Source organism: Pelophylax lessonae (assembly GCF_965119305.1).
Source record: "Pelophylax lessonae genome assembly, chromosome: 1".
Classification (NCBI taxonomy): domain Eukaryota; kingdom Metazoa; phylum Chordata; class Amphibia; order Anura; family Ranidae; genus Pelophylax; species Pelophylax lessonae.
In genome coordinates, this window is record NC_138768.1 from 210,053,168 (window position 1) to 210,077,169 (window position 24,002).

General features: G+C 41.0%; 1 protein-coding gene across 2 annotated transcripts in view; it reads right to left on the reverse strand.

The window, feature by feature from the left end:
- The window catches only part of OSBP2 (oxysterol binding protein 2), a 426,310-nt gene that overhangs the window by 32,412 nt on the left and 369,896 nt on the right, over positions 1 to 24,002 (reverse strand). For both annotated transcript variants that reach the window (XM_082273351.1, XM_082273352.1), the window contains 4 exons: positions 21,471 to 21,716; positions 9,956 to 10,076; positions 9,695 to 9,798; positions 933 to 1,028 (listed from right to left, as the gene is read on the reverse strand). In XM_082273351.1, the coding sequence (XP_082129477.1) occupies positions 933 to 1,028; positions 9,695 to 9,798; positions 9,956 to 10,076; positions 21,471 to 21,716 (567 nt within the window). The remainder of the gene's footprint in view (positions 1 to 932; positions 1,029 to 9,694; positions 9,799 to 9,955; positions 10,077 to 21,470; positions 21,717 to 24,002) is intronic.

Below are 24,002 nucleotides of genomic sequence, written 5' to 3' on the forward strand. Positions count from 1 at the left end.
ATTATATCCACCTATCTGGCTACCTGGCTCAAAGATGTGTGTTCCTAATATGGCTCACTGGTAAATTTCCTACGCAATATTCGCTGGTATGTACTTGCAATATTTTATTATTAATTTTGTTTGAATTTTGGCTATATGTGTGCTGTGAGACTATATATACGGTTACCTGTACTGTGTATTTAGGTACATGGGCATATATATGCGTAATCTTGTTTGGTTCCCCAGCATTATATCCTACTTTATTTGGATAATTCTCTAGTATAGCTTTTTTATGGACCACCTCTTGGTGGACCTACACTATATTATTGTTTGAACTATCTTTTGCCAGGTTACATACTTGCCCGGGAGAGAATCATTGTCTCCACTTGAAACACCTGGGTCCATTGTGGAGAACTGGGAGCTCCTTTGGGTTTGGGGTTTGTTTAGGGGGATAAAATATCATCTTTATAGGAGATAGATATAGGTAAATAAGTGGATATTATTGTTTCAGTGTACATGATATTATTGTGTTGTTGCTGTTTATATCTTTTCATAGATCTATTCCTCCTGAATTATACTCCTGATGAAGTGGATTGCCACGAAACATGTAGAGTGAATTGGAGGTGGAACAGTGGTCTCCCCATTTAGGAAATCACACTAACTTTATACATATCTGATGACAATTACTGTTTGTTCCTCATATATTGGCTGAGTTGTCAGGTGTAAGTCTTCCTGCTCACATTCAACCAGTACATGAGTATATGTATTTTTCCCCCCTATGTTGGGAGGGTGTGTGTGTATGTGTGTTTTTAACTATAGTCTAAATTAATACATTTATATTTTATATAAAAATACTGATGTTAAGTCTATTACTGTACCATGAAAGTGGTTAAGATACATACATTCCACAAAATGCATACATGATTCTCATAGCATAAATTCTGTTGCAATACCTTTCTTGCAATGTCCCTTGAGAAGTAGCTGTATGGGGTGAATTTTAGTTGGCATTTGTCCTTGGTTTTATAGTTTGTAATTTCAATATCTCCAGACTATATAGGAAAAAAAGAGATAATAAATTAAAAGTGTATGCTTAAAACTAAAAAAAAATAAAACGTCAACCACACAGCATTTGACAACCATAGCAATTGATCTTATTTATTGTGAAAGCTGCTCTATTAATTTATTTCAAGTTGAGAAAGTCATCAGGTCTTATCTATCTTCTGCATCTTAGAGGGCAATCGGTTGTGGCAGCTACACAGCCTATGTTCAAGAACCAGCTGTATGGTTTATGCAGCAAGGAACGGATGTTTTCTTCACATTGCGCCTGGCCAGTGTCCCAAAGTGAGTGAATTTTGGTAGCTCTCCAGATTTTCTATTAAAGCTAAGGAATATCTGTGAAACTATTTTATGTGGGTATTTTTGAAGATCTTCTGCATATTTTATACAGTACATAATATGAAAACTAGATTTCCTTGAGGCTCCATTCACACTTGGTGCTTTGGAATTACCGGCATAATCACCGCGATTCTGCCCACAATTCCTTATTGCAGTAAAATCACATTAAAACGTTATGTCACGCATTTGGATACCATTAATTCTTTTAGGCATCCCTCATCCACTGCAGACTGAAAATCCTGGAGATCCATGTACCAGCGCACTCACCCCCCTGGAATAGGATGTATAAATTGAGTGGAACATAATCATATGGCCTATCCAGGAGTATTTCAAACAGCACAACGAGTTCCCTGTAAGATGCATTTCTTATAACCCTATAATAGTAGGATGGTATTTGCATAGAACAGATTACACCATTGCTTGTTTCAAAGGTGTATCCAGACCCCTCATATTCTGTGTTACAATTGGCACATCATCCATTTTAAAGATGAGGTAAATAAACTATAGAGGGTGCACCCCAAACGTGGTGCAATTCTGCTATGATTGTTGCGTGCCTGATGCCATGAAACATCTGATCATCTACCTTAAGGACCATAGGGCTACAAATTTGAACCCAAATTACATTTAATCCAAACTGCATTGTACTGAAAAGATCAGAAATATTATTTTTGGTAAGAATGACCTAAGAATTTTGGAGCTTTTTAATTATATGTTCACCTTTTGCAGTATGTTACTTATTACAACATATCTATCTATCTATCTATCTATCTATCTATCTATCTATCTATCTATCTATCTATCTATCTATCTATCTATCTATCTATCTATCTATATATATATATATATGTATATATATTTTTTTAACAGAAGAAGCATTACAACCATATTTAGGGTGTAATGTGTAACATGCTCCAGGTCTGCACTGCCTCGCCCCTCCCTCTCCCCACCCCCACCTCTGACAGCAGGTGGAGGATCCTCTCTAAGAACATATTCCAAATCCTATGTGCGCTAGGATTCTCTTCCCAAAGTTCAGGGAATCCATCAGAACCTTAAAAGTGTACACCAATTTACTAAAAACCTAAAACATCAATAGGATACAGGATGCTTTAATGCCATTAGATTCTGTGTAAAGGAGAAGTACACGTAATGGAATAAAATTGGTAGGGCAAGAGGTCTCATTCCTCTTAATGGCTCATAATGTAATTTCTCTCCAACCCCTTTTTCCCTCATTTAAGAGCCCATTCACATTAGCGCGACTTGTCAGGCGACTTGTCAGCCTGACAAGTCGCGGTATGTCGCGGTCCATTGAATAGTACAGGACCCGTTCTAATAGGAGCGACACAAGTCGCTCCGACTTAGAAAAAGGGTCCTGTACTACTTTGGGGCGACCTCGGAGCGACTTGCATAGACTTCCATTATGTGAAGTCTCTGCAAGTCGCGCCAAAGTCGTGGTGCACAGCGGTGCGCACGACTTCACAGGTCGCCCCCCGGAGTAGTGTCGCCTCAATGTGAATGGGCTCTTAAAGTCATTTCCAGTTTAAAATAAAAATAAATAAATAAATACAACAATCTACATTTCTTTATGAACAACCCACAAGATCAAGTTGCTATAGAAATATCATAAGACAAATAAATCGCATAGATGATATAAAAAGCGTATAGCTCTACCCACAAAAATAATAAAATAAATCAAAATAATTCCCATATAGTGCACATAAAGCATACAGTGAAAATACATAAAATGTGCTCATGGAGGAAAACAACCTCTTTATTAAAACCTATATAAAACAATCCAGCTGTACTTTCAAGTAAAGTGCTCAGATGAGCACTGAAGGTCCACCCAAGTGTTTCGTAAAACAAGACATGATCAGGGATTTTCCTGATGACGTCCAGATAGACAAAATGCATTGGGAGAGTCTTGAGTACAGTGATGTCAGCAAGGTGGGAGGAGAAGCCGCACACAGAACAGGAAATTTTAATGGTGCAGAACTTGATTTATCTCTATGCTGTCAGATTCCCAGTGCTGGACTAAGCACTTTACTTGTGAGTACTGATGGCATTTTCTACTCCAACTAGCCATAGTTTGGCAACCCTTAATTCTAAAGGTCACGGTGTATTTGACTTTTCTATCCTGTGCTTTGACCATTTTGTCAAATAAATTTGGGGAGTGAGTTGAGCCACTGGGATGTATTGTTAAGGGTGTAAAGCACATATTGGATTTAAAGGCAAGTGCTGCATTTTTTCACTTTTGTAGAATTCATTGCTCAAACATTAGAAGGTGTATGGACTTACAATTGACTTCATTTGATATATTATTTCATCTATGTTATATGTAATGTATAAGTACTGATAATGCACATTTTATTTATTCACATAGTATGATTTAGGGGAATTGTGTTGTGTAGGAATTTTAATTTATTTAATTTTTGTGGGTAGCACTGCATGCTTTTTATATAAATTTCCGTTTTTTTTTTTTTTTATCTTCCTTTCCTTTAAACCTTTTGTAGGATAACATAACTTAAAAGAGTGCAGTAAACAAAAAGGCAAAGGGGTCCTATGAAGCCACCTTTGCATGTACGCTCCCAGCAGAAAGTTTAAAAATGTAAGTGATTGTCACATGTAGCGGATAAAATAAGTATTTTTCTAGGCAAATATATTTCTAAAGGTGCTTTTGACATTAAATTTCCACCACATGTTGGTAGCAACCCATCCAATCCATACATACAAAGAAACCAAAACAAACAAGTTCAGAAATTAAGTTATGTGTAATAAAATGGAATGACACAGGGAAAAAGTATTAAACGCATGAAGAAAGGGAGGTGCAAGACGGTATAGAAAGCCAAGACAGCAGCTGAAATCTATCAGTAATTGGAAAGCCCTTGTCAGAGCAAATTAATATCAGCTGGTTCAGTCTCTGGCCTATAAAAAGGTGTCTCATTACCAAGGTGTCACACAAGAAACATCTCATGATGGATAAAAGCAAAGAGCTCTCTCAAGGCCTTTGCAACCCTATTGTTGCAAAACATACTGATGGAATTGGTTACAGAAGGATTTCTAAACTTCTGAATGTTCCAGTGAGCACTGTTGGGGCCATAATCCATAAGTGGAAAGAACTTAATTTTACCATAAACCGGACACAACCAGACGCTCCTCGCAAGATTTTTGTCAGAGGAGTGAAAAGAATTATCAGAAGAGTTGTCCAAGAGCCAAGGACTACTTGTGGAGAACTTCAAAAAGACCTGGAATTAGCAGGTACAATTATTTCAAAGAAAACAATAAGTAATGCACTCAACTGGCATGGCTCGTATGCATGCTTACCACACAAGATTCCATTGCTGAAGAAAAAGCATGTTAAAGCTCTTTTAAAGTTTTCTGCATAACATTTAGACAAGTCTGTAAAATACTTGGAGAATATAGTCTGGTCAGATGAGACCAAAAAGTAACTCTTTGGAAGCCATAATACACACCATATTTGGAGGTCAAATGGCACTGCACATCACCCCAAAATCACCATATTAACAGTAACGTTTTGAGGTGGGAACATCATGGTGTGGGGTTGTTTTTCAGCATACAGTACTGGCAAACTTCATGTAATTGAAGGAAGGATGAATGGAAACATGTACCAAATCTAGACACTCTTGATAACAAATCTGTTGCCATCTACTAGGATGATGAAGATGAAACGAGGGTGGACATTTCAGCAAGACAATGATCCCAAACACAAAGCCAAGGAAACTCTCAATTGGTTTCAAAGAAAAGAAAATAAAGCTGCTAGAATGGCCCAGCCAATGACCTGACTTAAATCCAATAGAAAATCTGTGGAAAGAACTAGAGATCAGAGTTCATAGAAGAGGCCCACGGAGCCTTTGATTTAAAGACTGTTTGTGTGGAAGAATGGGCCAAAATCACACCTGAGAAATGCATGCGATTTCATTTCTGCACTTATTTGTTATGTGATAAAAATGTAATATCAATAGCATCTTTAGAAATATATTTACCTAGAAAAATGGTAACGTGGTACATTTTTTACCCGCTGTATAATAATGAAACAATGTACTGGGGGATTGTTTCACTGGTGTATTAACCACTTCCATACCGAGTCATAGTAATATGACGTCGGCATGGTGGTTGTACGGATCCGGGCGGGCGTCATATGACGTCCGCCCGCTCTAGCTACTACTGCGCGCCCCCGGGGGCGCGCAGCGCGGCGATCGGGGGTGAGGCTCGTCCCTCGGACATAGCCCATCCCTGATCAAGGTAAACAGCCAATAGAAATTGGCTGTTTACCACGTGATCGGCTGTGTCAATCACAGCCGATCACATGAGCGGCTCCAGCACGAGCCGCTCGTTCTCTCTGCAATGCGCGCCCCCGGGGGCGCGCAGAGCAGCGATCGGGGACGAGGCTCGTCCCTCGGACAGAGTCGATCCCCGATCTAGGTAAAGAGCCAATGAAATTGGCTCTTTACCACGTGACCGACTGTGTCCAATCACAGCCGGTCACAAATGTCAACAGAGAACACGGTAACTAGCTGTCACCGTGTTCTCCTCCTCACATACTGATCCTGTGTGAGGAAGAGAGTGTGGTAACAGCTAGTTAACAAATACAGTGCACCCTAAACACACTGATTGCCCCCCCCCCCCCCCCCAATAAAGAGCACCTGTCACTAGCCCATCAAAGTACCCGAGTACCTGTCATCAGGTACTCTGATGACAGGTACCCGGGTACTCTGATGACAGGTACCCGGGTACTCTGATGACGGGTACTCGGGTACTCTGATGACGGGTACTCGGGTACTCTGATGACGGGTACTCGGGTACTCTGATGACAGGTACTCGGGTACTCTGATGACGGGTACTCGTGTACTCTGATGACGGGTACTCGGGTACTCTGATGACGGGTACTCGGGTACTCTGATGACGGGTACTCGGGTACTCTGATGACGGGTACTCGGGTACTCTGATGACGGGTACTCGTGTACTCTGATGACGGGTACTCGGGTACTCTGATGACGGGTACTCGGGTATTCTGATGACAGGTACTTGGGTACTCTGATGACAGGTACTCGGGTACTCTGATGACAGGTACTCGGGTACTCTGATGACGGGTACTCGGGTACTCTGATGACGGGTACTCGGGTACTCTGATGACAGGTACTCGGGTACTCTGATGACGGATACTCGGGTACTTTGAGTACCTGTCAACGGAGTACCCGTCATCAGAGTACCTGAGTACCTGTCACCTACCCATCAGAGTACCCGAGTACCTTCCACCTGCTCATCAGAGTACCTGACGCCTGAAGTACCCGAGTACTTGCCGCCTGCTCATCAGTACCCATCACTACTCATCAGTACTCATCAGTACCTATCACGTATCAGTATCACCTATCAGTATCAGTACTACTCATCAGTACCTATCACCTGCCTGTCACCTGCCCATCAGAGTACCCGAGTACCTGTCACCTGCCTATCGGAGTACCCGAGTACCTGCCACCTGCTCATCAGTACCAGAGTACCTGTCACCTGCCCAGCAAAGTACCCGAGTACCTGTCGCCCTTCATACAGCCACCATGTCTAAGTCCAAAAAGGTTTATATACGTCCTCCGTTTAAACCTAAATACCGGTGTTATGGCAGCAGATAGCTGCCATAACCCTGGTATTTTTTTAAACGGTGGACGGTTGGCTTTCCGATAAGGGTGGTCCCAGCGGCGGATTCGCCCTGGGATCACCCTTCTGGGATGGCGGAAGAGGTGCCCCCCCCCCCCCTCCCGCCGCGTCCGGTCCTTTTCCCCGCTTACCGGACCCGCCGGCAGCGGGGAAAACGATCCGGTCCCGGATCCTCACAGACAGGATGTCGAGTGAGGGCAAGCTTGCCCTCACTTGACTCTATGGTCTTGGAGGACCGGGGCTACGGAAAATGTTGTTGCCTAGCAACCGGTTTAAAGGTCCTTTTTTTTTTTTTCATTTTATATAATAATTTTTTTTTTTTTTTTTTTTTTTCTTTCTATCTTTTAGTGTACTTGTGAGATCTGAGGACTTTTTGACCCCAGATCTCACAAAAAAGAGGTCCTGTCGTGCCTTTTTCTATTACAAGTAATGTTTACATTTCTTGTAATAGAAATAAAAATGATCCTTTTTTTTTTTTTTTGTTAAACGGTGTAAAAATAAAAAATAATAAATAAAATAAATAGTAAAAAAAAAAAAAAAAAAAAATTAAAGCACCCTGTCCCCGTTAGCTCGCGCGCAGAAGCGACGCATACGGAAACCCCGCCCACATATGTAAACGGTGTTCAAACCACACATGTGAGGTATCACCGTGATCGTTAGAGCAAGGGAAATAATTTGAGCCCTAGACCTCCTCTGTAACTCAAGGATGGCAACCTGTAGAAATTTTTAAATTGTCGCCTATGGGGATTTTTAAGTACCAAAGTTTGTCGCCATTCCGTGAGCGTGCGCAATTTTGAAACATGACATGTTGGGTATCTATTTACTCGGCGTAACATTATATTTCACATTATGGAAAAAAATTGGGCTAACTTTACTGGTTTCTTATTTTTTAATTAAAAAAAGTGAATTTTTTCCAAAAAAATTGCGTTTGGAAGACCGCTGCGCAAATACGGTGTGATAAAAAATATTGCAATAATCTCCATTTTAATCTCTAGGGTCACTGCTAAAAAAAAATATATAATGTTTGGGGGTTCTAAGCAGTTTTCTAGCAAAACAACTGATTTTAGCTTGTAAATACCAAATGTCAAAAATAGGCCTAGGCAAGTGGCTAGGATGCATGATGATGCTCCTTGGATGTTAGGCCCCTCTATATGGCTAGGCTGTGAAAAAGTCTCACACATGTGGTATTGCCATACTCAGGAGGAGTGGCAGAATGAATTTTGGGGTGTCATTTTTGCTGTGTACATGCTATGTGTTAGGAATATCCTATAAATTGACAACTTTGTGTAAAAAAAAAAAGTTTTCATTTTTTTCCCCACATTTTCCAAAAACCTGTGGAAAAAAATGACACGTTCAAAGGACCCATAATGCCTCATAGAATATACGTTGGAGTGTTTGCTTTCCAAAATGGGGTCATTTTGTGGACTTTTCCATTGTATTGGTGCTCTAGGGCCTTGAAAAGTGTGATAGGTAGTAAGAAAGTTTTATGTGTATTTATGCTCCTAGAACGCCTGAATGTGCTTCTTGGACGTGGAGTATCTTTTTGTGATCAGGCTGTGTAAAAGTCTCACACATGTGGTATCGCCATACTCGGAAGGAGTAGCAGAATGTATTTTTGGGTGTAATTTTTGCTGTGTACATGCTATGTGTTAGAAATAGCTTATAAATTGACAACTTTGTGGGAAAAAAAAGAAAAAAAATTTTTTTTCTTCATTTTCCCAAGAATTGTGGGAAAAAATTACAACTTCAAAATACCCACCATGCCTCTTACTAAATACCTTGGACTGTCTACTTTACAAAAAGGGGCCATTTGGGCGGTATTTGTACTGTCCTGACATTTCAGGGCCTCAAGAAAGGAGATAGGCAGTCAGTACTTCTGGTGTGATCAATTTTCAGTAATTGGTACCATAGCTTCTAGACTCAATAACTTTCACACAGACTAAATAATATACACTAATTTGGGTTAATTTTACCAGAGACATGTAGCAGTATACATTTTGGCCCAAATGTATGAAGAAAAATTAATTTTTTGCAAAATTTTATAATTGAAACTAAAAAAAAGTGTTTTTTTTTCAAAATTTTTGCTCTTTTTTTGCATATATCACGAAAAAAAAAAACCCCAGTTGTGATCAAATACCACCAAAAGAAAGCTCTATTTGTGTGAAAAAAATGATAAAAAATTTGTTTGGTTATAGTGTAGCATGACTGAGCAATTGTCATTCAAAGTGTGAGAGTGCTGAAAGCTGAAAATTGGTCTGGGCAGGAAGGGTGTCAAACTGCTCTGTATGGAAGTGGTTAAAACACTTTGGTTGATTTACTAAAGGCAAATAGGTTGGGCACTTTACAAGTTGCACTCAGCAAAGGCATCTGCTCCAGAGCTTAGTAAATGAGATGAAGCTTCAATTTACAATGAATACTCAATCACATGCAAGTAAAAAAAAAACAGCATTTTTGCGTGCATAAGATTGGTTGATGGAAGTCAGCAGAGATCCTCCTCATTTACTAAGTTCTGGAGCAAATTCCCTTGCAGAATGCAACTGTACTTGCAAAGTGCACAGTTTATTTGCTGTTAGTAAATCAACGCCATTGAGTGTTTTTTTAAGGGTTAAAGGGTAACCACATTCTTATTTAAACTGTTTAGATATAGTAAACTGACCTGATCTATCCAGAGCTTGCCCACAATGATATTATGGACAGTTGATGTGACTTTCTTCCAAACGTAGTGGTTCCCACTGGAGGGGAAGTCCAAGTGAATGTCCCCTGAATAAAGACACACAGATTGTATTCAACATTTAAGAGCCATTTGCAGAATTTCCCTTTAACAATTTATACTATCAGTCTTTAAATTTGTTACTTCTCACAAGGCCTTTTTCAGTTCACACAAAATCAAACCCATCCAGTTGTCACTGTGCCTTACCTAATGGCATAATTGAGAGATATTTGCCCCTGAATTTACTGGCAATGGTAATTTCTTGCCATAGAGTCCACCCATTCTTGGAATAAACATGATGTGCAGCTGCTGGCGGATGGTGACTGACCTGCCAGAAATAAAATAAGATTAATATCCAAATGCATATACTGCAAATGTGTTAGCATAATGATTTGATGTGGATTGGAAAGGACAAACATCACATTAAATGACAGTTACGACAGGCTTGTCTGTTTTTTAATTCGTATCAGAATACGTGACAGCCTATTCTACTGCAATTATTACTCCAGAGTGAAAAGGTTATGCAGAGTTCAAATGCATCATAATAAGAAAAGTGCAGAAATCTGTGAAATGATTAGCATTAGCTTCCAGATCCTATCCACCGATTTTACTCGACCTGTCCACTAATATACAGGGTTATAAACTATCAACTATTCGGTATGGAAGGGTACAAGTGTCTAAAAAAAGCACTAACCTCCTAGGGCTGTAAATCCTGCCTTCTCTGTTAACGCCCCCCCCCCCCAATCTTTTCAAACTACTGTCTATCTCAAGAATATAATTGTCTACCTACACATATTTTCCATTTCAAATCACTGGCTTGGAAACAATTTACAAGAGATATGAAGAAAGACTTAAAACCCAATTTTTTTGATACCCCTCTGAGCCACAGCGACACCTCAATCTCAGCCATCTACATACCTCTTCTCTAGTGATCGGCCGATATCGGTTTTTAATGCCGATACTGATACCAATATTTTGGTCATCGGATATCGCCAGATATTTTCGGACATGTAAAAAAAAATGATTTTATTGATTTATTTTTTTTCACAGGTACTCCTTGTGGAGGGATCTGGGTATCTGAAAGACCCCAAACCCCTCCTCGGCACTGAAAAGCATTCTAAATGCCAAGTTTGTCTGTTTTGAATGCTGTCAGTTTTTTTAATTTGGCGCCGAGTACCCGGAAATGATGTCATGACATCACTTCTGGGTTTTTTACATGGAGACCTGATCAGAGCCCAATGCGGCTTTGATCGGGTCTTCGGCCGTGCAGGTAGGATGCCCTGGTCTCTCAGTGGGACGGGAGAACCAGGCGAGCCGCGAAAGGCGGCGGGAGGGGTGGGACGTCCCCTCCCGCTCCTTGTAATGACAGCCGAGCGGCTTCTCAGGCGCATCGGTTGTCGTTACAAGACAGTTGACTGTTGGCTATGGACGCCGGTACCTGGGTGATGTCTCTAGCTGCAGGCATAGCACCGGTACAAGCACTTTCCCGAAATATTGGCAATATAGGTAACCTCAGGGGCCTATTCCGATATATTGGGGAAATTGCATATCAGCCCCCAATATATCGGTGGTGCTGATAATCGGTTGATCTCTAGTCTTCTCTCTGTTTAACAAAACCTTAGAGAGTTTAAATGTATCCAAATGGGTCAAAGATTTCCCCACTAATAATCTTGTGGACAAATTCCTAAAAGGCTTCAGGGGTGTGGCGTGAAACATGGAGAGAAACGTATACATTCCATACTACATCTCCAAGGACTCTGCCTCAGGACAAACAATCTCTCAATGCCCCAAATATGGGCAACTCAATCCCTCAAAGATGCTTCTGGAACCAAGTGAAAATATGCATAATGTCGATCAACTGTACTCTACCAACGTATGACCCTATTCTTCTGGTATTGGGCTTAAAAGACCAATCTGGGAGCCTTTTACCAAAATTGCAGCTTGGTGACTCAAAGTGGATGCATGTCTGCCTACTTGCCGCAAGATGATCCATTATTAAAAAATGGAACTCTTCTCTCGTTCCCACTACCACTGATGTCTAATCAGCTATTCACTGTATCTATGCAAATGTAAAGCTTGTTGCAAAACTAAATCTTCACCTTCTCAATTCCTGCCTAAATGGTGAAACTTCATGGGAAATGCCCTCTCCACCCTAAAGCGGGAACAAGCGCTTTATCCTTTTCACTTTTCCCAGTGGCTCCTTGACAAAGCCATAGAAGATACTAATCAACCTATTAACCCTTGTGTGGAATCATCTGTGCGGCCTTTCTTCAAGGTCTCCCTGCCTTTTAAACATCTCTGGGCCCGCTCTACCCCTTTTGACAAACATTCTTGGCTATGGACTCTTCAATTCAACATCTCTCAACGTCACCAGCAGTTAATTATAATACCGAATTGTTGCTGAAAGCATGCTTTTACATCCAGAAGTTTATTGTTTTCCCTCCCCTTTCTTTATCCAGATCTCCAATACCTTCCTTTTAGGTCTTAACAGAAAACACAGTTGTTGTTTACAAATTATGACCTCCACTTGCCTGATATGTCTATGGTCCTAACCATTAGCTGTACTAAGAGCTTGATGGATAGGATATTTTGCAATAAAATATGATTTAAAGAAAAAAAGAAGAACCCCAGTATCCCGTAAAAAAACAGTTTGTATCAAATTTTCCTTCTCAGACAGCCATTTTCTTGTGCAAATTTGAATGTAGTTGGCTGCTGTGAGACAATACAGAACATATTTATGAAATGCGCACTGTCATGTGCAGAGACTTTAGGGTAAACATTAATGCTATCACATGATCATGGGCTTTATCTGTTCTAGCTGCTATTGATAAGGGACTGAGACAACTTTTTGGCAATCAGTGGGGGGTATCAAGAGATACTCCATTAGTATTCATGGTTTTTGGAGTTCTCCTATTCACATCAAATCCCTCAAAAACCTATAAACAGTATAAAGGATGAAATCTATACACCTGCATTCCTGTGGTTTACTCATCTACAAAGGCTCTTTTTGGAATTGTGGAAACATACAGTAAACAATGGGGCATAGTTTTTTGCCAGCCTAGCTACAGCATTTGAAACAGTTTATAATTGCTGAAGGTCCATTCATGGTAGCATAACCGAAAGAGAATTACAGTAATACAATCAGGAGGCAGGAGGAAACAAATTAATACAGTTTGTTTTGTTGGGTTTTTTTTAGGAGTTAATAAGGTGAATGAATCTCATGATGTTCATAAAGAAGTATACAAATTTAACAATAATTTAACCACTTGCCTACTGTGCACTTAAACACCCTTCCCATCCAGGCCAATTTTCAGCTTTCAGCGCTCGCACACTTTGAATGACAATTGCGCGGTCATGCTACACTGTACCCATATGAAATTTCTATAATTTTTTTCACACAAACAGAGCTTTCTTTTGGTGGTATTTAATCATCTCTGGGTTTTTTATTTTTTACAAAAAAAAAGAAAAAAGACAGAAAATTTGGAAAAAAAAAAAAGTTTTTCTTATTTTCTGCGAGTAAATTTTGAAAATAAAATTTCTTAAAAACGGCCTCCAGAAAATTCAAGTCCGCGCTGCAGCCGTATATAGGCTGTAGCGCGGATGGGAGGGGGTTAAAGTGGTTGTAATTCTCAGAGATGAACAAAGCATATCCCTCTATAGAGTGTACTTGTCTCAATTAAGATCAATAAGTATAATTTCTGTCGGTTTGCTTCATTCCTCTGCTATCAGCATGAATCACTTCTGAGTATTCCTGACACCAAAAGAAAAAAAGGTTACAGGACACAACCTGTGATTGACAGCATCAGCTCTGTTCCTATGTTCTGTGTGAAGGTGTGTGTCCCTTTCCTCCAATCAGCTTTCAAAACTCTCCTCACTAAGCTCTGCAAAGTGTAATTTCAGCTCTCTGCCCCCTTTTTTGAACTCTCAGACAATTTTTATAAATTCTGGACTTTGAACAGAAGTAGAGAAGATATGGCTGCAGATAAACTGCTAAAGCTTATGTAGCAGGATTTGTTTCATCTGTGTTTCACCTGAGGCCAGTCATTTCCCTGGGTATATGTACAACCACTTTAAGCTTCCATTAGGTACCAACCAATCTAACATGAATATTCCGTGTAGATAAAGGCATTCAAAGCATGCTAAAGGGTGCAGCATTTTGTAATATATTTGTCAAACGCAGGACACACACCATCAGAAACTCAAGTGTTTTGAGCATTCAGTTTCAACCAGTTAGAACATATAGTTAACTTTGGTTAAATAAAGACATATAAAATAATTTGTGTGCAACACCTAACTACATTACTATGTTTTTTAAAACCTGGAATAAAAGGGGATCGGTGAACAGATACCAACAAATTAATGGCTTTCATTTCTTCACTTGTTCTTGCAAAATGGTAATTACTATGGGCAACACCTATTTTTTTTTACTGTATTTTACTGTAAGTCAGTCATTGTGTCCTATGTTTTTGTGGGTAATACAAGTCATCTTTTTTTTGAGCTTTATAGTTGTACTATGTAGTATCTGTCTGTTAGCTTACAAAAAAAAAATCAATTTTTCACTTTTGCTCTATGTATAATTCCCTAGAAGCACATACTAATCTCTGTAATTCTGCACAGCTGGGATAAAATAGGTTAAGCCATCATTGCAAACTTGTAGAGGCGTGATTGACGCATGTCCTGAAAGGAAGCAGTCTGGCAGCAAATCAGTTATAGCATGGATATTTTAAGAAATCTTTCTTGAGAAAAATGGAGATGTCTGGACTTCAGTGTTTCCAGATTAGTCAATATAGATTTAGATATCTGTAAGAAGTCCTGTGTGCAAGAATGTTCAGGGTAATTAGACTTATCTTTTTTTGACCTATGGATCATCCTAGTCAATATGTTGCACAGTGTGAGTGCTTATCAGTCTATATTGATCGGGATGTCATAGAGAAACCTGAGCATGATAAAATGTAGTACGATCCATATAAAATAAAGACATGCCCAGAGCTTGAAAGAAATGATAAGCATAGGGCATACATAACAGGGTGGAAGGAAAACCAAGCAGTGGGGGGTTAAATTAGTCATTGGAATATGAGAGGTTAGGACTTTTACCTTATTGGCAGAGCACACAAAGTGATGGGGAGGAGCAGGAAAGAGAGAGTACCTGGAGGGGGGGAGTAAAGGGGCTTCATTTGCAGACTGGAGATCATAGAGGAAGCGTCCTTCCCGCTCGCCCTGGTGATGCCGTTTTCTGTCATTCTGCTAAGGAGGTTGGACGTTGGCGGTTGAGGTCCCTGACGAGGGTCCAAAATATGTTGTCTAACGATAAAATGGTGAGACCTATCTCAGGTATGGAGTCCTATGGTTGGTCTGGTTCAGTCTAGACCGACTGGGTAGTGTAAGGTGGTAGGGGTCTGTGGTCAGTTAGGATTGCCCTACAGGTGGCGATTTGGCGGCTGGGGACAGAACCTAACCTAATGGTACCACAGACTCCTAAGTCATGGGAGATGGTATCGTCAAGGATCTGCAACCATTCTTTGATCTGGATTGGTTTGACTGTTTTATGTTTTTAAGTTATTTATGGTTTTGTTTAATAAAGGCCAAACTGGCCATTTAATCCCAATGCTGAGTTAGTGTTGTCATTTAAAGGTAAAGGGGGGTGGTGTTGGGTACTGATCCAGGTATATGATTAAACAGGTGGGATCTGAAATACTCCAGTCAAGCCACACTTCCTGTAAATATAACAGAAGCCACACAGAAGTAACAGTTTCATTTTAAAAGCACAATTGCTTTAATAAGAATGTTATTGTATGTGTGTATATATATATATATATATATATATATATATATATATATATATATGTATTTATTTATACACACACTATATTGTCAAAAGTTTTGGGACACCTGCCTACATGAACTTTAATGGCATCCCAGTCTTAGTCTGTAGGGTTCAATATTGAGTTGGCCCAACCTTTGCAGCTATAACAGCTTCAACTCTTCTGGGAAGGCTGTCCACAAGGTTTATGACTGCATCTATGGGAATGTTTGACCATTCTTCCAGAAGCGCATTTGTGAGGTCAAGCACTGACATTGGAGAAAAGGCCTGGCTTGCAGTCTCTGCTCTAATTCATCCCAAAGGTGTATTATCGGATTGAGGGCAGGAGTCTGTGCAAGTCAGTCAACTTCCTCCACCCCAAACTTGCTCATTGATATCTTCATGGACCTTGCTTTGTGCCCTGATGTGCAGTCATGTTGCAAAAGGAAGGCGCCCTCCCCAGCTGTTCCCACAAAGTTGAGAGCATGAAATTGTCCAAAATGTCTTGGTATGCTGACGCCTTAAGAGTTCCCTTCACTGGAACTAAGGGGCCAAGCCCAACCTCTAAAAAAACACCCCACACCATAATCCCCCTTCCAGCAAATGATTTGGACCAGTGCATAAAGCAAGGTTCATAAACATATAGATGAGCGAGTTTGGGGTGGAGGAACTTGACTGGCCTGCACAGAGTCCTGACTTCAACCTGATAGAACACCTTTGGGATGAATTAGAGTGGAGACTGCAAGCCAGGCCTTTTTGTCCAACATCAGTGCCTGACCTAACAAATGCGCTTCTGGAGGAATGTTCAAACATTCCCATAGACACACTCCGAAACCTTGTGGACAGCCTTCTCAGAAGAGTTGAAGTTGTTATAGCTGCACAGGGTGGGCCAACTCAATACTGAACCCTACGGACTAAGACTGGGAAGCCATTAAAGTTTATGTGCTTGTAAAAGCAGGAATCCCAATATAACTCTGAGACACTCCCAGCTGGGTGGGCGGACGTAACGCGGGTTCAGAGCACCCAGAAGTGATGTCAACAGTTCCCGAGTGTCTCTGATTCTGCAGGAAGCTCTGGGAGCCATCAGCGCCCCTGGACCTCTGACCACATACCGAGTTGTATACTGTACGCCAGCAGCTTTACTGTACAGTACAGTACATATACACCAGCGGCTTTGGAATTTCACCAGACTTCTTAACATTGTGAGTGTACTGTAATTTTTTTTTTTTTTTTTTTACAAAAGGAACTGGGATTAAGAGCCTGGTCATAATGGTATATTAAAGTTAAATATATTCAAATTAATATTATATGAAAGTGCAGGTTCATTTTTTTTTTTTTTTTTTTACAGTTCTGTACACTTTATACTATACAGTACTGTATTTTGAAGTGCAGGTTCATTTGTTTTATGTTTACAGTACACTTTATACTCTATTTTGTGTTTCCTCAATCATTCTTATATGAATACATGGTTGTGGAACAAGTTTCCATTATCTCTTATGGGGAAATTTGCTTTCATATACAAGCATGTTTCTGGAATGAACTATGCTCGCAAACCAAGGTATTATTGTGTGTGTATATATATATATATATATATATATATATATACCCCTCATCACAAGCATTCTTACAAATACCTGCAGTGATGAGAGAGGACTGTGCCTGGCCAGATCTGTGCATCTACAGGCTACACTAGGCAGTATTATCAAACGCTGGTGTTTTTGGACTGCATTGTCATATTTTTAAAGCTGCTATAACAGGGAACTGGAGATAAGGTTTTAAACATGGAGTTGTTAGTAAAACATCTTTTCTACTAAATATATATTCCTCTAACTTAAATAGGACTTTAAAATATGGTGGCAGGTTTACTGGCACTTAACCGAACTGGCCTTTGTCCTAATTCACTAATCAGCTGTGGTTGTAAAAACTCAATGTTTTTTATCTTCATGCATTTTATGCATGAAAGTAAAACACCTGCTCTGTGCAGCAGCCCCCCCCCCCCCCCCCAATCTCCCCTAATACTTACCCGAGCCCAATCTTCCTGCAGCAATGTGCATGAGCGCTTTGGCTTTCCAGGGACTCTCCCTCCTCATTGGCTGAGAGAGCAGAGGGAGCCATTGGCTCCCGCTGCTGTCAATTACAGCCAGTGAGCCAAAAGGAGAGAGGGGGCGGGGCCAAGCCAGGGCTCTGTGTGTGAATGAACATGCAGAGCTGCCTCTTGTAAATAAGCCTATTTGGGTGCCCCTTTGTAAGCCACTTGCTCTGGGGTGCTCGGCAGGAGGTAGGGGCTAAGAGCACCGGCGAAAGAGACCCGAGAAGAGAAGGATCGGGGTTGCTCTGTGCAAAAGCACTATACAGAGCAGGTGAGTATACCATCTTTGTTATTTAAAAAAAAAAGAAAAAGAGAAAGCCTTTAATATCACTTTAAATAAAACTGTAGGCAAAACTTTTTTATTTCATTTTTGATACCGCATCATTTTTTTGCCATCTGTGTCCCAAAGCTACAACAGGAAGTGCAGGGAAATCCCTCTGAAGTAGGGAAAATCCCTGGTAGTCATCAGGGTCACCAGAACTACTGTTCCCATTAGAAAATTTCCTGTATAATATTGTTCTGGTGACCACTCAATATTTGTGACTTTCTTTCTATAAAAACCTGTCAGATTTCCTTATCCCTCTCCACTATCTAAAATCAAAAACCTCTAATCCTAACATTTCCGGCGTACATTCCAACTCTAACCAATATAAGATTGCTGCCTATGCAGATGATGTCCTGCTGTTCCTCTCCAACCCCCTTATCTCAATCCCCAATTTACAAAAAGAATTGAAATTATTTCAATACATTTCTAACTTCAAAATAAATAGATCCAAATCGGAAGCACTTAACATATCCCTCCCTGACCCAATAGTTGAGCAGTGTAAACAATCCTTCCCCTACGAATGGAAAATGGATACCATCACATACTTGGGTATCGAAATCCCCACTGATCTAAATAACCTATTCAAAAAAAACTATCTTCCTATTTCACAGGATATTTTCCAAGACCTTAAAAAGTGGAATAAGGTACACTTTTCTTGGTTTGGTCGTGCTGCAATTGTTAAAATGAATGTGCTTTCACGTATCCTCTACCTACTACAAACAGTTCCCATTCAACTGCCCCTACACTTCTTCTCCTCTTTAAAAAAGGCCATCAGATCCTTTATCTGGTATCACAAAGCCCCTCGCATTAAATTTGAGACACTCTCAAGACCCAAATCCAAAGGTGGAATGGGAATCCCAGACATCTACTTGTACTACCAAGCATCCCACCTCTTACGCATAGCAGACTGGCACTCACAGAAGCACAAAAAGGATTGGGTTGAATTGGAAGACTCTCTCTCTCCGACTCCCATTCAAAGTACCCCTTGGCTAATTTATTCCTCCTTACAGGACTCCCTAAAAAAAACACCCGTTAATAGGTCCCACCATTCGTTGTTTTCATACAGCAAACGCTAAACACCAACTAATCCGGAAACATAGCCTCCTTACTCCTTTACTAGACAACTCGCAATTCCCACCAGGTCAATCCTCACACACCCTGCGTTCGGTTCCCAATGATATAGGAATTCGCATTTTCCACCTCTTACAAAATGGGAAATTTCCTAACTTTCAAGATCTCAAAAATGCTATACTTAGTCCCGCATTGACCTGGTGGGAATACACACAATTCCATTACTTTGTCTCCGCACGCCTGAAAAAAAATCCTAAAGAGGCACCTCTTTCCAAATTTGAACAAATTTGTGCACTTCAACAACCCCAGCGACACCTGTTATCAGCTATACACTCCCTTCTATGGGATTCCTGCCCTATACAACTTGGCAAACTGTGTGATGACTGGGGCATTGATTTGGACTTACCTCTGACGGACCCCCAATGGGAAAAAATATATCGTAACATCTTAAAAGGATTAATAAATGTATCCATTCAAGAAAATAATTATGAGATACTTACCAAATGGTACCGCACCCCATTCCTGCTCAACAAATATAACAAAGATATCCCAAATGAATGTTGGAGGTGCAAACAATCTCATGCAGATTTACTACATATCTGGTGGTCCTATCACCTGATACAGCCATTTTGGAATACGGTCAAATCCTACATACTCAAAATTACCACCCAAGACTTACAATTACATCCAGCTCAGTTTCTACTGCACTTTCACCCTAACTCGCCACCTAAGTACTTCAAATCCCTTCCCATGATCATGATAAATGCTGCTAAGCTTTGCATCCACAGACTTTGGGGTACCACGAAAGTCCCATCCCTACATACTTGGCTCACACAGATTAACAAAATCTCCGAAATGGAGGAGCTCATATCTACAGTACATGACTCTCCAAACAAATATCTCAAAATCTGGAAAGATTGGATCATTTTCCAATATTCCGCCGAATATGAACAGCTTATTAACTCATCTACTAATTAGTTAATCCACCTCCTCCGTATTATCAGTTATTAACTCCATGATCCCTAAAGTGACTTAGACACATAAGTTACTTTGCTCCCTACCCGCCTCCCCTCCGCCCACTCTCCTTGCCTTCCCTCCCCCTCTTCTCCATCTTACTTTTCTAGCTTATTCCTCCCCCATCCCTGCGGACACAATGCTGGTCAGAGGGTCTGCTCCCCCACTTCCTCTTTGATATACTACCTCTTACTCTGTTATTTTAGCTTTATTAAGCGAAAAAAGATGTTAGCCCTTAACAGCCATATTTCATGGGCTATGTTGTTTCAACATAAAACTTCTCACTCTAAAGGGCGACTCACCTCAGTTTTATCATTCCTGTATTAACACGTGTTACAACATACGTTTTCCTTGATATCTGATTATTTCTTTTGCCTAATGTAAATTGATACTTACTCGTTTATAATGTTATTGGATCAGATATGATTGTTATTTCTACATACAATGTGAAAAGTATAATTACATGTTGTTAACCTCATTACTCTTCAATAAACTTGTTGGAAAAAAAAAACAAAAAAAAAAAAAAAACCTGTTGGATGCATTTTTTGTTGTTCACCAATAAATCTTTTAAGGTCACATATATTTTATACTATTAAATGCATTCATCCACAATTTGGGTTCATATTTTGCATGATTTTGAGATATGAATTGGGGAAAAAATGGTCTTTTTTAAATTGCCCTTGCTGTGGATGCTCACCTAGAGTTGGTGTTTTGGAGTTGGTGAGGGTCATGTGCTCATTTTCATAGACTTGCTCACCCTGAGTGTTATACAATGTACTTTAACTGTTCAGCATTCAACAGCAACAAGTCCTTGGAAAACCCTACTACACAATTTACCAAACAATTTAAAGAGAAAATGAACCACCCGCACGCAATGTCAAACCAGGACAAGTGACTGCTTGCAGCCGCTGCATCCCCATAAACTAACATAGGCTGCCTCCACATAGCACCTGGCAGTCCCACAATTGTTCAATTCACAGTGTACAGGCCTCAGAGCCAGTGTGAATGAAGCCTAAAGGTCATCTGACTAAAAGTCTAGCATTTGGTCCCATCATTTTGATGGTGATGGGGAGGGTCTGCCAACTTGAACACTGATTCTTCCCTTAATCGTAGATCATTTGACGAGTACCTAGATTTTTGTTCATATAACCAGGCAAGGGAGAGCTTGGTGCAACTTTTTTTCAATTGGAAAGTTTTTCAGTCCTTCCAATCTTCTTTAGACATCAATTTCAGTATTATTATTAAGGTAGAGATGGATTAATATTTGCATATAGGTCTGCTTTAAAACTGATGGCATGGCTTCAACTGTTTATATTGGTTTGCACAGCATCTATATGCGCCATATAAAACATCACGCCTGTACCATGTCATGTTTAGGTTGTACACATTTATTTTATCATCACAGTTCTCCGATTCTCCTCACCTGTTCACATATGGAACAGAATCCTAAATCTTCTAGTCTGTCCAGCTCAAAGGTTTCTCCTAGCAAAGGGTTAAACGGTTTTGCTGTCCGATGGACTGTGGTGGAATAGGAAGACACAGAAAAAGCTGCAACAAAGCACATCTGTTCTATAGAGTTCTCGCATTTTGCAGCCTTGTCCAACAGCTCATGGTACTCCATGTCTTCCGTTAGCCTCTGCAGCATGGACAGTGGCTCATTAAAATTCACCTATGAAAAGCAAGAAGCAGGGAAATTGTCATTCATAAGATTTCAACATATGAAATAAAAGAATATAAGAACATTTAGTATTCAAACCATGTTTTTTGTGTACCATCACCCCAAATCATATAGTTACAAACCCAGAATACAAATAAAAGGGATTTTCAGGGTACGTAGATTTACTTTCAATGCCATTTTTAGTTAAAAAAAAAAGTTACATTTTATTACATAAAAAAAAGGGAAATATGAACTGTACAGGGAAGTCAAACTATATATTTTGCAGCAATGGATGAAGTATACTGGCTCAGGCGGATAGCTGGCCCTTGTCTGAGGTTAGTTAGAAAGGATATTGAGAGATTCCTGCAGCCAATAGCTAAATACACTGCTCAAAAAAAAAATGAAAGGAACACTTTTTAATCATTGAGTATAGCATCAAGTCAATTAAACTCCTTGGATATTGATCTGGTCAGTTTAGTAGCAGAGGGGGTTGTTAATCAGTTTCAGCTGCTTTGGTGTTAATGAAATTAACAACAGGTGCACTAGATGGGCAACAATGAGATGGCCTCCAAAACAGGAATGGTTTTACAGGTGAAGGCCACAATTTTTTTTCCCTACTCATCTTTTCTGACTTTTTTCACTAGTTTTGCATTTGGCTAGGGTCAGTATCACTATTGGTAGCATGAGACGATACCTAGACCCTATAGAGGTTGCACAGGCAGTCCAATTCCTCCAGGATGGCACATCAATACGTGCTATTGCCAGAAGGTTTGCATTGTCACCCAGCACAGTCTCAAGAGCACGGAGAAGATTCCAGGAGACAGGCAGTTACTCTAGGAGAGCTGGACAGGGCCGTAGAAGGCCCTTAAACCTTTTAGCAGGACGGCATATGCTTTGTGCAAGGAGAAACAGGATGAGCACTGCCAGAGCCTACAAAATGACCCCTAGCAGGCCACTGGTGTGAATGTCTCTGACAAACAAGCAGAAACAGATTCATGAAGGTGGCCTGAGGGCCTGACATCCTCTAGTGGGCCCTGTGCTCACTGCTCGGCACCGTGGAGCTCTACTGGCATTTGCCATTGAACACCAGAATTGGCAGGTTCCCCACTGGGGCCCTGTAGTTTTCACAGATGAGAGAAGGTTCACCCTGAGCACATGTGACAGATGTGAAAGGGCCTGGAGAAGCCATGGAGAACGTTATGCTTCCTGTAACATTGTTCAGCATGACAGGTTTGGTGCGGTGGGTCAGTTATGGTCAGGGGAAGCACATCCATGAAGGGACACACAGACCTCTACAGGCTAAAAAATGGCACCCTGAGTGGCATTAGGTATCAGGATAAAATCCTTGGACCTATTGTCAGACCCTACACTGGTGCAGTGGGTCCTGGGTTCCTCCTGGTGCATGACAATGCCCAACCTCATGTGGCGAAAGTATGCAGCCATATCCTGGAGGATGATGGAATGGATTCCATTGATTGGTCCCCACGCTCCTCTGACCTAAATCCAATAGAATACCTCTGGGACATTATGTTTCGGTCCATCTGACACCGCCAGGTTGCACCTCAGTCTGTTTAGGAGCTCAATGATGCCCTGGTCCAGATCTGGGAGTAAGAACCCCAGGACACCAATCCGTCATCTTATTAGGAGCATGCCCCGTCATTACCATCAGGGCCGGTGCTTCCACTAGGCAAACTAGGCAGCCGCCTAGGGCGCATTGCCACCTAGGGGTGCAGCCATGAGTCCACACTCTCTCTCCGTCATGAATGATCCTTGTGAGCTGAGGGGAGGGGCGGCCGTGGGGGAGGAAGAAGGGGCAGTGGAAGATGCCAGGTGTCTTGGGCAGTGCGGAACTACCAGGCCCTGGCTTTCCACCACTGTTAGGGGGCCCAAAGAGGCAGGAAGTGAGTCCACCAGCGTGCTGCCTGAATGATGATCCTCTTAGGCTGGAGCTGAGCGGCCTTAACCCCGGGCAGGAAGTGACTCTCTGCACTAAGCTGATGGGCAGCCATTCATTTCCCTGGGTCGGTATTAAGCAGGGAGCTGAGGAGAGCTGAACCTGAGCCGGAGCTCGGCACTGGAGGGCGGAACCTTTACTGGAGCAGAAGCGACGAGGCACCGGAAGGGTCTGAGGAGGTTGGCGATGAAATAAGTGTGGGCTCTCTGACTGCTGCTTTTCCCTCCACCAGGAGCCAGTTGGAACTGTAGTGAGCATTGTGGTCCAGGAGAGGAGTGTCCTGGGAGAAGGAATCAGCAGGATCATAGTGAAGGAGGGCAGAGTGTGGGCCACTCTCTTCATAC